Source organism: Girardinichthys multiradiatus, chromosome 8 (assembly GCF_021462225.1).
Source record: "Girardinichthys multiradiatus isolate DD_20200921_A chromosome 8, DD_fGirMul_XY1, whole genome shotgun sequence".
NCBI lineage: Eukaryota > Metazoa > Chordata > Actinopteri > Cyprinodontiformes > Goodeidae > Girardinichthys > Girardinichthys multiradiatus.
In genome coordinates, this window is record NC_061801.1 from 22,822,632 (window position 1) to 22,839,613 (window position 16,982).

At 38.3% G+C, this 16,982-nt stretch overlaps 1 protein-coding gene across 3 annotated transcripts; it reads right to left on the reverse strand.

Annotated features, from left to right (window-relative positions):
- Positions 1-1,116: 1,116 nt before the first annotated feature.
- traf2b (Tnf receptor-associated factor 2b) lies at positions 1,117-16,161 on the reverse strand. Of its 3 annotated transcripts, none has more exons than XM_047373197.1 (11): positions 16,010-16,161; positions 11,873-12,078; positions 10,968-11,046; positions 9,632-9,730; positions 7,724-7,885; positions 7,547-7,621; positions 7,095-7,169; positions 6,341-6,553; positions 5,047-5,350; positions 4,673-4,821; positions 1,117-4,569 (listed from the first exon to the last, which is right to left on the reverse strand). In XM_047373197.1, the coding sequence occupies exons 2-11, from the start codon at positions 12,046-12,048 to the stop codon at positions 4,351-4,353; spliced, it is 1,551 nt and encodes a 516-aa protein (XP_047229153.1). In that variant the 5' UTR covers positions 12,049-12,078; positions 16,010-16,161; the 3' UTR covers positions 1,117-4,350. The 3 variants fall into 3 exon arrangements, with proteins under 3 accessions (XP_047229153.1, XP_047229154.1, XP_047229155.1); XM_047373198.1 differs by lacking the exon at positions 16,010-16,161 and adding an exon at positions 15,613-15,922; XM_047373199.1 differs by lacking the exons at positions 11,873-12,078; positions 16,010-16,161 and adding an exon at positions 11,619-11,855.
- Between the last annotated feature and the right edge of the window lie 821 nt (positions 16,162-16,982).

Here is a 16,982-nt window from a genome sequence, read left to right on the forward strand (position 1 = left end):
ATGACATATACAAGTCCTGCACAGTGGTCAGAGGGATTTTAAGCCATTCTTCTTGCAGGATAGTGGCCAGGTGACTACGTGATACTGGTGGAGGAAAACGTTTCCTGACTCGCTCCTCCAAAACACCCCAAAGTGGCTCAATAATATTTAGATCTGGTGACTGTGCAGGCCATGGGAGATGTTCAACTTCACTTTCATGTTCATCAAACCAATCTTTCACCAGTCTTGCTGTGTGTATTGGTGCATTGTCATCCTGATACATGGCACCGCCTTCAGGATACAATGTTTGAACCATTGGATGCACAGGGTCCTCAAGAATGGTTCGGTAGTCCTTGGCAGTGACGCGCCCATGTAGCACAAGTATTGGGCCAAGGGAATGCCATGATATGGCAGCTCAAACCATCACTGATCCACCCCCATGCGTCACTCTGGGCATGCAACAGTCTGCGGCACCCGCGACCCGGTCCCAGGTGAAGTGAAAGACGACAAGTATGAGTACGAGTTAATTTGCCTTTAGTCCTCTGAGGTTGATGGTTGTTTTTTTTTTTTTTGAATGAGACAAATAGTCAGAAAGTGGTTGAGATCAAATTATGACTCAGATAGTTTTAGGATTACTGCTGTTGGAGAAACACCGAAAGGTTCTGGTATAAATAATAATTTGGATCATTGTTTGCAGATCCATGAAGCCACACCAACACTGTGACACTATGCTCATCTTGTGAAGATATATTTTAAAGCTTTAACATGTCAGAGTAGACTTCAAACAATAAGTATTTTTGGCTTATGTCAAAAGTAAAATTGTATTTTTTTTATTGCTGGTCAGACGTCTTCACACACTTATGGACGTTAAAAGTGAAACTAATTTTGGGCTTTTAAGAAGTGTCATGATGTAAGTTGGCTGATTGCTACAAAAACCATTTAGTTTCTAAAGATTCAAACAGAAACAACCTTTGTTTCAGAGGAGGTCAGTGTGAACAAGGTTCGCATTTTCACAGCTGCTTCAGTTGATCTGCACTTTAAACACTAAACCACCAGCATGGCTTTCAGTTTTAAAGGCTTGACAAGTTCAACAAATATAAAACAACACTGAAAACACAAAGAGCACACACTAAATAATTTTCATTTGAAACAGTTTTATGAATCAAAATCCAAACACAGATTATCACACTTTCTACAGGATCAAAGCAGATTCTAATCACACTTTTGTATGGAATAGATCTATAGATGCAGTTTATACGGTCCAGGCTGATTAATAATCAGTTTCAGAACAATTCAATTTTCAGCTCAAGCAACAGGCAAAAATATGGACATTTTTGTCCACTTATTCCTCATTTTTTGCCATGTTAGCGCAGAAGGCAAAATATTTTGTCTTGCTTGACAAATTTTGGAATTCAGTATATAATTTAGTACAAGATCAGCACATTGTAAACAAATTGTTACCCTCTTTAAGCATTGACTAAAAACAAAACAAAAACAAAAGTAAGATATTTTCTTTCTTAATATCTTCTGCATAAAACTCAAAACAATTTTAGCCTTGCTCTAAACTATCAAACATTCAACAATTTTAAAGTTTTTAACCATTTAAATGTTAGATTTTTTTTATGTTATTGTTGATATTTTTTTTAAACAAATACAGAAAAAAAACCTATTATCGATTAAACAAACAATTTTAGGCTGGGAGATTTCTTGAAATAAATCTTACAGACTTTGGTTTGTTTTTATTTCTTATGTAGCATCCAAATTAAAATGTCTTAACTTCTCATATTTTTTCAGTTTTTCAGGGTAAATCTCTATCAATCAGTATCAACATATGAGTAATGCTAGTTTGATTACATGATACTAACATTATTTATGAGAATAAAGCACCAAAAATAAGTTATTTACCATATAACATGTAAGGGAGCTTGAAAATTAAATCAAATGAGTCTTAAATATGTGAATGATTAGCGAAAATATTAACTTTCATTTTGAGATACGTCAGATTTATAATTTACTAACCTCTTGAGTCATTAAGCAAAAGTACTTTCCAAAGCTGCTCTAAAACTTCAGTCCAGATTAAAATAATCAAATATTGAAATATTAGCAAGTTTGAGAACACGATGCTAATATTTAAACAGCCATTGAAAGAGCTGGAAGCCTTAAAACTGTTAAATGTTTGTTAGCTTTGTGACTGGAGGCGATCATTTGTAACTTTTATAATTTTTTTTTTTTTTTTGCGTGGACATTTTCATCCTTAGTGACTTAAAAAGACTTTCAAATAGACCGACGCCTGAGGGTTACGCTGCAGCAATTCCGGTAAATAAACACAGGACTTTCCTAACAGGCATCTGTGCGGCCACCTAAAGCAATAGAAGCGTACATCACGTTCCACGTCTTTTAACCGATGCAGCATTTACGGTCAGCAGCGTAAAACGGAGTTAACACACTGCGACTACAGGAATTACCTGCAAAGGGAAACCGATAACACTCAGATGACTGAGAACTGATACAGAAGCTGCTCTCAGAAACCAGAGTCTTATTCTGACTCTGTAGTGCCAAGGTTATATTTGAAATAGGTTCACTATGACTTAACTCATTTAACCTAAAAGCATCAGTTATTGATCAATAATCTCACTGTCAAATAGAGATACGTAAAATCCAAACTAATCTAGAAGTAAAGGAAGGTGTTTGTGTCATAAATGTATTTTAGGATACTGTATAAAAGGCATGTAGAGAACATAACGGTTTAAATAGTCTTTTATTGAAGCAGTGTTGTGAAATAAAAATCCCTGGTATTAATACAGAGAGCCAGAAGCTATAATGACTCAGTGTGTTTAGTTAGTCAAATTATTTTATACCACTATAGTACACAGTTCTAAGTATCCAGTGAAGTTATACATTTAATAACATTAATAATCAATAAAGCCTACTCCACAAATGTAACATGAGATTGAGAAAATATTTAAAATACTAACTAACGTCAGCAAGTGAGCCAGATAAAGTATTTAAGTTAATTAAGTATTTTAACTTTTGGCTATAATATTGTCTATGTTGTCTTTGTGATTATGCATTTTTATTTAGAGCAGTAATATTGGTCTTATAAAATAATATAAGTAATATATATAGTATAATTTCACATCCATTGAAATATTTATGGGTCAAAGATGTACTGGAACCAAAATAAATAAAAACAGAAAAAAACCTAAAACACAAAACTTTCTATAGCTTAAGTAGGGTAAACTACATGTCTCTAGACAGAGTTCAATGCATCATGAAAAAAAATGATCATAACTTTAATCCACATTTTAACAGTTGTACCTGAATGTTCTGCTGTGGTTGAAAAAACATGTCGGCCTATAGAAAAATTATTCGCTTAAAACAAACAAAAATCCTTTGACAAATCAAGCTGTACACAAAAATGTACAACTCACATTCTGAGGTATCCTGAAAGCACATTCACCAAAAATATTCCACAAAACTGCAGGAAACATGTTTACATCAAACCTGCGACTCCTCAACCAAATACCAAATACGCCAAGTTGATTTTTTGTTTTTTTTTAAGTAGATATTTCAGATGTTTTTTTTTTTATTATTTAATGTTACATTTGTAGTTGATTTTTCAATGATGGAAACATATTTTAATGTTTTTAGTTTGGGTCCACCAGGAGTGTCCAAAGTAGGGTCCACAGATGGACAGCCACAGATGGACCTACATTTTTTAAGGGTGGGATTTTTACTACCAAAATCTTCTTAAAATGGAAAACGTTAGGTAAAAGACAGAGTATTAGTAAAATGAAAGCAAAAACCATGGTTAATAAGAGATGATTACTTTAAATGAGAAAACCCACCCATGCATTGGGAGAAAATGCAAACTCTGCAGAAAGACCTCAGGCCACAGGATTCGAACTCAGGACCTTCTAGCTGCAAGCAACAGTGCCAACAACTGCACCTTCTGTCATCTCAAACATCCGGCAACATTTCACCCCAAAAATGTGGGAGATTCTACACCACTTGTGCAGATAATCTGATTTTTGTGGTTATGAATCTGCCTTCCTGTTATTGAGGAAAGTTTAACCTTCTACGAGTAATTTCAAAATAAGATATTAACTTGCAAAATACTGAAAACATAAAAAAACATTTTTTGTTAAAACACAAAAACATTCAACATAAATATTATAATTATAAATTTATAATAAACTATATAAAGATATTTGATAATAAGTTATTGCCAGTTAGATGTTGTCTGAATCAGTTAAATTTTATAATATTTATGTATTTATATCTATAACGTATAGGTGTTATTATCCATATATTATTATAATATTCCTACTATTATTTCCTAGGGTTTCCGTGCAACTTCCACAGTGCACATTACAAGCCTGTCAGATCTACGATGGCTTTGATAAATATCGTATCATCTCTCAGATATGGACTCTTGCCTGCCAGCTTGGCCAGCGGACAGAAGAGCGGACAGCCGCTGGCGATGTTCATCTCGCTGATCGGCCGCTGGAAGGAGGTGGATGTGATGTCGGGTCGGAAAGCGTCGATGATGTGCTCCCTGTTGTTCTGGTCCAGGAGCATCAGAGTCACCTGGGTGGAAAGCAAGAAGGAGGAGAACAAAATCAGCTTTTCACATCCAGCCAGGAGGATGTTGGTTAACACGGATGGAAAAAGGATTCTTAAATGGTGATACCTTCTGACTGAAGGGCCATTTTAGCAGAGCGTCACACTTGCCCCTCATGACCACAAAGAATAGGGAGAGGTGCGTCCCCCTTCCTGTCCCGTCGCCATTCAAATAAAGCCTGAGACACATTTTGTAGCCGTATTTGCTGGAGTAAAATGCTGCAAAGGGCAAGAAAAAGAATTCAGAATAAAAACAAAACCCTGAAAATGTCATGAGACTGAGGGAGGGAACCTCCCCAAAAAACAACACGAGAAGAGAAGTGGAATCTCCCTCCTGTGCAAGCCAGAAGAAACATCATACTAAGCACATGATCTGTGTCACAATCACAAAGAATCTTTCTATGAGGTCAGATCACATCCTGGTGATTACGAATCTCATCTTACCAGGTGAGAACATCGCAGGCGTTCGGCCGGCCAAGGCGTCCTGCCTGCGCCGGGAGAAGTCAGTGATTTTCCAGACAAATATCCCATCGTAGGTGCAGTGCTGAAGTTCCCGCACCAGCTGCTCATTCTCAGACAGCTGCAGGTCCCTCATGGTCACCGTTCGCTCGAGCTGTCGCACTCTGTTCGACAGATTTTCGATCTTCTCCTGGTCTAATCGATGCTGGTGGGCGAAAGCCTCCAGGGTGAGCGAACTGCGCTCCACTTCCCGGTTCAGGACACACACAATGTTTTCTAAAGCATTTACCTGTAGGAAAGCATCAATATTTGATTATATAATGCCTGTAAGTACAAGTCAAAACAGATATTTATGTTGACTCAATAAAGACAGGTTTTTTCCCCTCACTGACTGACATTAAATCAAACTAAACATTTCCCATTTTAGGCCAGTTAGGATTAGGGGTGCACCGATCGGTCGGCCTGCTGATCGATCAGCCCTGATTTCCTTAATTTTGAGAGATCGGCCGATACTTACATGTGAAACCGATCTTATCCGCCGATCTTGTCTAACTTGTCTAACCTATTGTGCAAGTTTTTTTCTTTTTAAAATGTGAAAAATGAAAGACTAATTGGACAGCAATGCTCTAAATGTTTCATTTATATTTGAGAGCACTGTGTCATGTGCAGTTAAAGCAGGTTTGTATTGTTCAATGTTTTTGAATGAAATAAGATTGGAACTTTAAAGGTGCATTTTGACCTTATAACACCTGACAGTGTCAATTATAAAAAAAAATTTAAAATCGGAATCGGCAGGTCAGACCTTTTGAAGATTGGTAATCAGTGATCGCCCAGAAAACAGCAATCGGTGCACCCCTAGTTTGGATTATTATTATTTTTTGAATTTGCTAAATAGCAGAATGATTAGTTTTTTTCTAATGTGACATTCAGAGGAAACAGGGGAAAGCTTGCTAGCCTGAGGACACAATGAGGGGCAGGGATGGGTGCGCTTCACAATATAGATGGCATCATGAGGAAGGAACATCTCAAGACATCTTGTTAAGCAAAACGGCAAATTATTCACAAGGAGGCTTAATGACAACAAAGCCAATGTTTTCTAGTGACGATTACAAAGCCCTGATCTCAGTCCCATAGAAAATTAGTGGGCAGAGCTCAAAAGGTGTGCGTAAGCAAGGTGGCCTACTTTTACTGATAGATGCAACTAACAGCACATGTGGTGTACATGTGCTGTTAGTTGCATCTATCAGTAAAAGTCACAAAGGATGGAACAGAGGCTCACTTTTTTTTCCATGTCTACTGGCTGCATTGAAGCTGCAGCTCCACTGCCCTCTTCAGGAGCTCTGTACAGACCGAAACCAGAGTCCTCCTGCCACTCCCCAGACCCGAGGGCCTCTGATTGTGTACGGGTCATTGACAGCACCATCGGCAGCAGCAGACGCAGGTGCTCCATGGTGCTGCTGTGCTCGTGGTCGCTGAGCTTCCCGTTCTCTATCTGAGAAAATGAAGAAAGATTAAGCTTAGTTTTGGCAGATATAAAAGACTTTTAAAACTGTGTTGTTGCATTTTATTAACGTTTCTTTGATTTCTACACTATCCACAAATCATGTGTTATTTCATGAATTTGATGCAAAGCTGATATTTCTTGAAGAAATTACCATCTGCATAACTTCCTCAAGACTTTGACAGCAGGTATGATAAACATCTGAAACTCTCATCCCATGTCAGGTTTTAAGAAAATGTGGTTGAACTCTAGTGAACTTACTATTAGAAACGTTCAAAAGGGTGTTAATGTCACCTCATCAGTTACATCAGTATTTGACAAAATACATTTTCAGTTCCGGTATCTGTTTATGGATTAATTTTAACAATAAAAAATAAACTTACAAACATGTACATTTTTTGTGCTTTTGAAGGTAAAATCATGTTTTACTTAGACGTACTTTCTTGCCCTTTTCACCAGTTTTCAGTTGTGCTAATCTGAGACAGCTTTTGACACTAATGTCAGGCATTACGCAGTAGTTGGTTGCACATACCACAGTTTTACAGCCCACATCACTGAATGGACAGGCACTCTTTGACTTGGCGCAGGATTTGATGTGGTCATTAAACTGAAGAGAGAGCGAGTAAAAAGAAAATTAAAGAGTTAGCCAGTGAGTCACCTCAGGAGTAAAAGTAAAAGCAAACTACATGATGCTCAGTCAGAAGGAAACTAACAGGTAAGATAAAGGAAGAGTATCATTTTGACATCAATAGGTTTCACTATTCAGTAAACCAAGTATCAACCAAGAATTCTGCTTCAGTGCCTGATGGTAATGTGCAGATATTATTAACGTGACCAGAAATATTAACGTTTATTAAATTAATAGCTTTAGATAGTTCCTTTCAGAGGTTTGCATACACTCATCATGGGCCTGAATGGTATATTTCCAATTTAAGGCTTGTAAGACTGGTAATTTTCTATATAAACTTCAATGACAGCTCTAACCTTTTCTCTCGGGATCTTCTTCTTGCCGCAGTCTTTGCATTGTAAGGGAAACTTGAGACAGATCTCATCGTGGGCCTGAAATTGTTTTCATAAAGCAGAATTATATAAAATGCGCTCATCTTTGCAAACTAACACCAGAAAACTGCTTTATTCCGCATGCGTCTGCACATTTCTCACCTTAATGTCCTTAAAGTTGAACGTAACTTTGCAGTATTTGCAGTTGAGAGTTCTTGCCTCACATTCTCTCTCACTGTGTCTGTCCTTGTCCTTGAGGAGGATGGAGGCCTGGCAGGCCTCGCACTGCACCCTCTCATATTCACAGCGACCTTCGTGTTGGGCCTAAAGATGTAGAAAATGGTGATTAGATGTTGCTGTGAACTGTTAGCTGTTCTTACTCAAGTCAAGCTTTTCTGCTCTTCAACTCACTGTTTCTCAGTTCACAAGACTCTCAGACTTATCTTTTGCAAGCCATCTGAACATAGCATGATCTGTGTTTAAAAGGAGCAGGTGTGGTAAAGGGTGTGTAAGCATTTTAAACCTTTCTTTTTGTTGTTTTTTTTTTTAAAAGCTGCCTTTTTTCTTTTGTATAGAAGTCAAAAAAGACTAAAGTGTTTTCATTGTAAAGCTTAAGTGTTTTTTGTAACCTAATCAGAGAATGAAAGGCTTTTTTGTATAATCAGATCCACAAAAGAGCAAACAACAGAAAAGCTATAAAAAGAAGACCGGAAATCACTGGATACTGTGAATACAAGCATGCTGAGAAGTGCCGAAACATAAAAGAAGAAATGAAAAATGCAACACAGAAATAAGCTATTTTTTTCAAAATAATTCAAATCTGTGAAGCATTTGGCGACATCATTACGCTTAAAAACAGTGACAAGGGAAAGGGCAGAACTTGGAGGAGGTGCTTCAACCAGGAAGTCGGTTTTTATTCCTCTCTGAATGACTTGGGACACCATGTGTGAGGGGGCGAGTGAAACCATCAGGTATGTTTTGTTTGCTTGTTATTTTGATCTGAATACACTCACTTTCAATCTTCCAAACTATAAATCCAAAACCAAAGCGAAAATGAGTCATCTTAAAGTGGTTCGTGTTCAGAAATCTGCTGTTGCTTCGACACTCAAACAAAGCGATTAGCCACAATTAGCATCTTTTTCCAGAGCGGCAGCGCCTTCTCTGCCAGGGTGCGTACAGAAAGCAGCTGGGGAAAAAATCACGTTTTTCCAGATGACAGTGACTAAGAGAGCAGCTTATTATAATATGTGGGTGTTTCAACCAGCAATCTTGTTTAACAATAATAATTAACCAACGGCGCATTTCATTCAGCACATCCTTCTTCTGGGAGGAACTTACATTTTGTTTTGTACAGCATGCAAATGTTGGGACACCAAACCAGACACATGGAACCTGCCAACACATCATCTGAAAAGGCAGAAGATCTCCCTACGCAGTCAGGAATTACACTTCAATGTGACCGCGGTGGCTGGTAAACTCCCCCTTGCACAAAACTGACGTTCATCTAGGATCTCGTTTCATAAAGCAGCCCACTAACTATCTCCTAGCAAGCAGACATATTTACAGTATAAACAAACTGCTGACAGAGGATGATTACCAGCAACTTTATATATATTGTCTACATAATTTACAGGGACCTTTCTAATCGCCTTCCTTTAATGCCATCTAATCTTACTCTTACACAAAATCTAATTGTTAGTCTGTAGCTTCATAATCTGGACAGGTTTACAGTCAGCTTGATCCCACCACCCTTAATGGCTTTGCGAATGGTACTTTCCACTGAGCTGTTTGTGAATATTGCTCAGAACCGTAGGGACTTTCCAGCCCACAAGTTTAGTTTCACTTCCTGTCTCCCTACAGCAGCTGCAGAGCATGAAAAATAAAACAGCAGCAACATAGCTTACACAGCTTATTAAGGAGAGAAAAGCCCAAAGATAGTTTGTTTGGGTCACCTTGACACATAGGGGAAATAAAGCACCGATTACTGTTTAACCTTGGGTAACCTGACACATTAATGAGGGTTGACATGAGCTCAAAGGTAGAACACAGCAGTTCAACTTAACACCTCACCTCATAATCTTTTATAGATCCAGTCCAGCTGCAGTCCTGGTTCAAACACCTGGCAGGCAGACTTGCTATTTCTCGACCGGCTGCATTGTCTGGAAATGCCTGGTGGACAAGGGCGAGGGAGGGGGCAGGAACAAAGTGTTCAGTGGACACAAAGACGCAGATTGAACTAACAGGAACACAGAGTGGGCTTCATTGTGTGGTTATGGAAACCCCCTTCAGGCTGTGGTCAGACATTCACCTGTACTTTAAATGAACAACGTACAAAGCCTTGCAAAAGTACTCAGAACCCTTTTTCACATTTCATTTTGTCACCTTGCAAAAATGAACTTCAATGCATTTAATAATATTTTATGTGATAGATCAACACAAAGGGATGCAAAATTTTGAAGAGGTTGGAAAATTATTGTTTCCCAAATTTTTTACCCCAATAGACATACACATACTTTTGTATTCAGTCCCCCTGAGTCGATACTTTGTAGAGTCCACTTATGGTTCAATTACGGCTTCCAGTGTTTCAGGCTATGTCTACCAACTGCTTTGTTTTAAAACAGCTTAAGCTCAGTCACACTGGATGGAGATCATCTGGGAACATCAATGTCAAGCCTTTTCACGGACTCTCTTTGGGATTTACATTAAAACCATTGTAGTTGTAGCTGCATGTTCCAGCTTGTTGCACAGCTGGAACATAAACGTCTCTCTAACAGCTTTTCTTCCAGGTTCGCAACACATGTAGCTCTATCCATCTTTCTATCAACTCCATCCAGGCTCCCTGTTCTGGCTGAATGAAAGTATCCCCACAGCATGATGATTCCTCCACCACGTCTCAAAGTGGGGATGGTCCGTTCAGGGTAACGTTCACACATTCCTATGTTGGCCAAAAAGCTACATTTTGGTCTCATATGACCAGAGCCCATTTATCCATGTTTACTGTGTCCCCTGCATGGCTTAAGGCTTTAAATGTGACTTCTTATGACTTTCTTCCATAAATGTCACGTTTGTGGAGTATCCTGCTAATAGTTTCAACAGATTCTCCAACCTGAGTTGTGGATCTCTGCAGCTCCCCTAGAGCAACCATGGGCCTCTTGGCCACCTCTCTGATTACTGCTCTCCTTGGTCGGCCTGACAGTTTAGGTGGGCGCCCACGTCTTGTCTTCTTATTTACTGATCAGGTGAATTCTGAAGGCATTCGCTTGCCTCGAACTACTTGTGTTTTGGTCTCTCACATGGTCTACCGAACAAAATTAATTAAAATTATAGTTGTGACAGCACAACACGGGGTATAAATACTTTTGCAAAGCACTGTAGAGCCCTCTAATTCCCCTTTCTTAAGACTCACCTCATTACTGTTCAGAATGGACATAGGCTCTTCATATATCTCCTCTTGACGGCAGGCTTCACAAGGCTTTGGACCGGCACTAACAAAAACAAAGGGTTTGTAATTTGCCTGTTAAAACAGCAACTATTACGTGATGCCTTAGTCATCCCCTGACCAACATGGATCACAGTTCAAGTAGAAAAACCATTAACAAATGGATTAGAAGCGAACAGAAAAGTTGTAGCAACACATCCAGAGCAGAAGAACACTGACTGCATTTGATTTTTGAGTTCAAAATCAAATATCAAACACAGACAATTGGAATTTGTGGCTAACACACCATCAGTTCAAAAGGAAATGTCATGTGATAAATGACCATTGACAACACAAGCATTGTAAAACTGGAGTTTCAAGGGAAGGGTTTCAGCTGTTAAAACATTCCAGGATTGCACCAATAAATCATGGCTTAAATGGTTGATTTAATTAACATTTCCAAATGTGGTTAAGTTGTATAATTTTCTGTGGCATTTCATCTCTACTTTATGTTTAGCTATACTGCTGAGGTACCTCTAAACATAAAGTGATGTATTACCAATCAATACTGATGTATTCGAGAGCAACTATTACATGGGTGAGAAGCAAAAGAACAGGCGAAAAGAATACAATGAACACCTTGGAATGAGTCAGCAAAGCCGATCCTCGTGATTCATCAGATTTAAAGAGTCCAACCATGTGAGGAATGAGTCTGCGTTAAGAAAACGATGCCACGTACAAAAAGCAAATCCATGTTGGAGCAGAGATGAGAACACGGGATGTGCTGAGGCATATCCACTAAGAAGGGGAAGCATTAAGCTGGCAGAGAGTGTGGGGTGGGGGGGGAGTTACACTTCACAAGCTTGTAGGTGGTCTAAAGACCTTCGGTCTACCTGGTGAGCAGTTTGAAGCAGTGCACACAGAAGCGGTGACCACATTGAGCCTGGACAGGTTTCCTCAGGACCTGGAGACACTGCTGACATTTGTATTTATTCTCCATGGGCACTGACAGCACACTGAGAGGTATTCCTGGTAAAGAGTTTGGATAGTCCAAAGAGATGCGGGCCATTGTTCCCCATTAAACTGATGCTGCACCAAACTGTGGAGGAAAACAACAGAAAACGGAGGTTAACACTGTTAGCACCGTTTGTTTTGTCTTGCAAAACTATTCAAACCCCTTGAACTTTTCCACATTTGTCAGCTTAAAACCTCAAACTGCAATTGATTTTATTTTTTATTTAAATAGACCAACACAGCAGTCAATCCATCTCCCATCAACTCTAACTAGCTTCCCTATTCCTGCTCAAGAAAAGCATCCCCACAGCATGGTACTGCCACCACCATGTTTCACTGAGTTGTCTGCAAAAGTTGATTCTATAAAAGTACTGACTGAAGGAGACTAAATACAAAAGCACACCATTGTGAATTTTACTTAAAAAAAAAGGTTAAAACCATCCATCATCTACCTTGACAGTTATGCACTACTTTGTACTGATTTATAACATAAAATCCAAAATGGAATATACTGACATTTGTAGGTGCAGGAACCAGGTTTGAGACGTGCAGTATGCTTGATACCAATGCTAAAAGGTCGTCTAAATGTGGATGTTTTGTCCAACTTAAAAAATAAAAAAAGACAATCAATAAATTTATCAGTGTACATTTTTTTTATGGAACTTGTTTCAGCAACAAATACTGTCCAGCACTCTTTCATTTGGTTTTAAAGCAAATGTACTGGTTCTGGTACAGTTGAGCTTTTAGATTTTGTGTTTTCTCCTAATTGTCTTGTTGGGCCTAGCAAGGCAGAGCAGATGGTTACAGAAGGTAAAATCCACTTGCAGATTACAAATACCTGCACTATAACGCTGATCCACTGTGCAAAACCAACAGAAACATTTCACCGCAATACTTTGTGGCCAGTTGGACTGAAATAAAAGCATTTAAAAAAACAAAACAAAATAAGTGTATCACTAAATGTTTGTTACACTGTGTGCAGGTGAAAAATGACAAAGAAAAACATAACTGCATGCTTTCCTCTCTTCCTGTGTTACAATGCTTTGCCTCTCCCAAGTAAACTTTTCCAATGAATGAAATACCCCAAATCTGTCTTCTGTGAAGCTTTGAAAGCACATTCACCTGCTGAATACAAATGTTTTTACTGCAGTCTGTAGAAGGTATTTATAGAAAGTGAACGCTTATAGAAGATATGTCTTTGCCAACGTCCTACCAGTCAAGCAACACACGTTTGTTTTGCGCTGCACGTAACTCGCTCCCCATAATGTTGTGAGAACCTAATAGCTGACTTTGTAACATTGTTTAGACTTTTACTTGCATTGATTATATGAATTCTTGCTAACAATAACGCCTGCACTGCCATCTAGCTGTCAGTGCGAGTTTTCCGCATGATAGCTGCAAAATACATGGTAATACTATTTATTCTTGAAAATCTACTGCCAGGAATGCATGAATAATTAACCCAACCGTGCTTCTTATCAACACGCTGCACACATCTTCCTCGCACGCTCACATTTCGTACACATTTCGGGTGCCCTATGATAAATAGATTCAAATCGGATTCTGAAACGCGTTTTTAGCCCACGCTGTGTCCGTTTAATGTTAAGGTGTAAGTGATCTTCATTTTTCTTTTTACTTCCATCTGGTGGATGAAGTAAGCGGCACTAACATTTACTTGACAGGAGGCGCTCTGCCACAAATCTGCAGGTTTTATTTCTAAAGAAACGCCTCTACTCAGCACTACTTTTTCTACTACTAAAGGCAATTTCGAATAGCAACTGCTGTCACACATTATACGGTGGAAGATACCAGACAGTACTGTCCGCTGCTGCAGCAAAATCAAGTCAGAGAGATCCAGCAGGGATATCAGGCCACCAAAAATGAAAGGAAAGCACCTATTATCAGGGTCGTAATACAAAAAGAGGGAGATAATTAATATGAGACAGTTGTGGAAGCACTAATAACCGAAGAGGTGGCAGTTCCACTGTGTGATGAGGCAGAAAACCCTTGACTCAGCTTGATATTTGTTGTAGGTTGTCTTTGGTCGATGGCTAAGACTTAACGTGTGAATTAACTAAAAAAAAAAAAGAACAAAACCTGCTTTGTTATATATTTTATCTTAAACATGGAAAGCCAAAACTAAATCACAGAGTAAAAAATTAGAGCATGCAAGTGGGAGGAAACGCCCTCACAGTCACTGACGGGCAACCTGCAAATTACAGGAACAAAATAATACGTTTTCCCAACTCTTGAGTTCTCTGACCAGAAACACATGGAAATTCTGTCAGATATTTCCACCTGATTACCAACACCAGGAATAAACTGACTTTTTTTTTTACTTGAAAACTGCAGGGCTTCATGTTCATGGTCTATAACTAGGTGTTGAAGAAAGCTTTGAGATATTACTTATTCTACATGTTCTGTCTGCCGTGTAAAATTGCCTGCTTTTAGAAATGTCTGAAGAGTTTTCTCCATACCTTACTTCTTTTAGGTTATAAAATTCCCTTGTGGAAAAAGAGTGGGAGTGCTTTGGATTTCCATAACCAGTAGATGCTATCTTCTACTGCGCAGCTCCTGCATTTGTATGTTATCATTTCCCAGAGCAGAAAAATAGGGGAATGATTTAAAGCAGGTGGAAATGAGATGAAAGACAAGTGAAAAGACCTGAAGTCCAAGATCATTTACCACCCTTTGAATATTTGTAAAAACAATTTAAAGTAAAAATTATTTTAAAAAGGTTTGCAAAACTGTATATTTATGAATTTTGACTGTAAATGCATTTAGTCACAATAAATGGACAGCATAATGTTAGAAAGCTTAGAGGATTCACAAGGCTGGGTTATTTCTAATCACCTGTTAACAGAAACTTTTTATGGCTTAAAGCCCAGTTCTTTAACTGGAAGTACTGATATTAACTGATGAAACATGAAACTCTGTGAAACTGTCCCAGGACCATTCTAATAAAAATGATGACTGACATTTCTCCATCACAAAACTCTGACATAACACTGGAATTTCAGCTACTTCAGCATAGCTGGTTCCTCTTAAATATAAAAGCCAAAGAAAAGGAAAAACCTGACTAAACTTTTATCAAACAAAGATTCGAAACTAGTCCAAACTCAGAAACTCTGAATGATAAATTTACCTGGTATAAATTCTGGATCAAACAGTGTTGTTCACTAAATAAAGTCTGCTTCTTCTCAAAGTCAGAGACAGAAAAACACATGCTTAACACCCTAACAGAGAGCTCTTATAAGGGCAGTAGTTTGTAATCAAGTATAAAATCAAGTCATGTGTTTAAAGCACATAAAAAACTACCTCAGCTGACCAAAAAGTGCAGTACAAGGCATTAATTATGAAACCAAAGAGTATCAAATCTGCAAGAAATATGAAGAATATTTAAACAAAGCCAATATTTAAAAAACAATATCTGCAAATCTACACACAAAGTTTATTTCACCTTCCATACTAGATTGGGATTAACAAATAAAACCCTATTACTGCTCCTCAGAAATGGACCATCTGTTTAAATGTGTGAAAACACAGCGACTGGTTTACATGTTCCTGCTATGATCACACTGATCTCTGTACAAAGAAACTGAACAAGAAGTCAACTTACCGAGAAAGACACGACAACTGTCATCTCATAGGCTGAACTTCCAGTTAGTCTTGATAGTATTTAGAGATTTTCTGTAGCCCCACCTCCGATTACATATGAGCAGTACACCCTGGCCTCCAAAACCCTAAACACTGGACTTTCTCATCTGACCTCTGACGCTTTCATAGCCCTAAAATAACTTCTGTCAGTCCACGTCTCTCTTATCCGTCACTGGTTTTAAAGAATAACTTTTCAGCACTTAATCTGGACATGAGGAACAACAAAACGTCGACTAGTTAACCTTAGAGCTAAATTAAGTAGACTAGTACAACAGTTTGTTTCTAAGTTACTCGTCAGCTTGCTAACTGCTAACTTACCCGTGTAAGGAGCAAATGTTTACCAGGCTTAGTCAACTAACCTTAGAGTTCTGGACGTCAAGCTGGAAAGAAAAACGAAACCAGTCCAGAAACAGACAATGACAGGAACATGAACTCGCCCAGATCGTTAAACCAGTAGTCCTATGTAGTTTAAATATTACACATCAACTTCCGCTTGCAGTTTGTTTACACAACTCCGCCAGAGGGGGGCGCTGTTTACTAGCTGCATTAATCTCACGCAGGGGAATTCCGACTCTTTTTGTAGGAACCGGATCATTTGGCTCATCTAAAGCCACTCACCACTGGCTTTCCCATAGTAATTAAGCGACGTTTTGAAGTTCGAGCTAGTGTTTAATTAATAAGTATTCGTGCTTACACAGATATGAAAAAGGCTGATACAGTCTCTGCTTCTATGGCAAGTATAATCTCACTAAATAAGAAAAAAACAAATAAAAATTCTTGATCAAAAAGCTGTTCTCACGATTACAGTCAGACCTTAACTAAATTTGGTGGATCATTTTAAAAAAGTAACTCAGTTTGTCGTGTTATGTCATAAAAAACAAAATCAACATAAAGAAACATTCTCATTTCTTGTATTTACCAAACAAGTAGCAGCACTTGTTCTGTGTACCACTAAATGCAACATAAGCACCACCAGTGGTACTTGTACCACAGTTTGAAAGTCATGTTCCTGCATAAAATCACCACAAAATATATGCTTCATCCTCATGCTACATTCAATGTACGTAAAGTACGATTTTCCAACTACAGAGTCCAAATGTACACTGAATTGAGAAAACATAGATGTCTTTATTGTGCACGTTTATAATATAACAATGCACAATATAGACGACTGGCAGATGTTTTTGCATGGAGTTCACGAGTGTTTAATAAAATTTGAAAAATCCGTTGACAAACGTTTGACACGTTTATCGTCAATAAATATTAAAGAAACATTTTATTTGTCATTAATATTTTAAAAGGTATAGCAGTGGGTAAGGGTGCACCACCGGC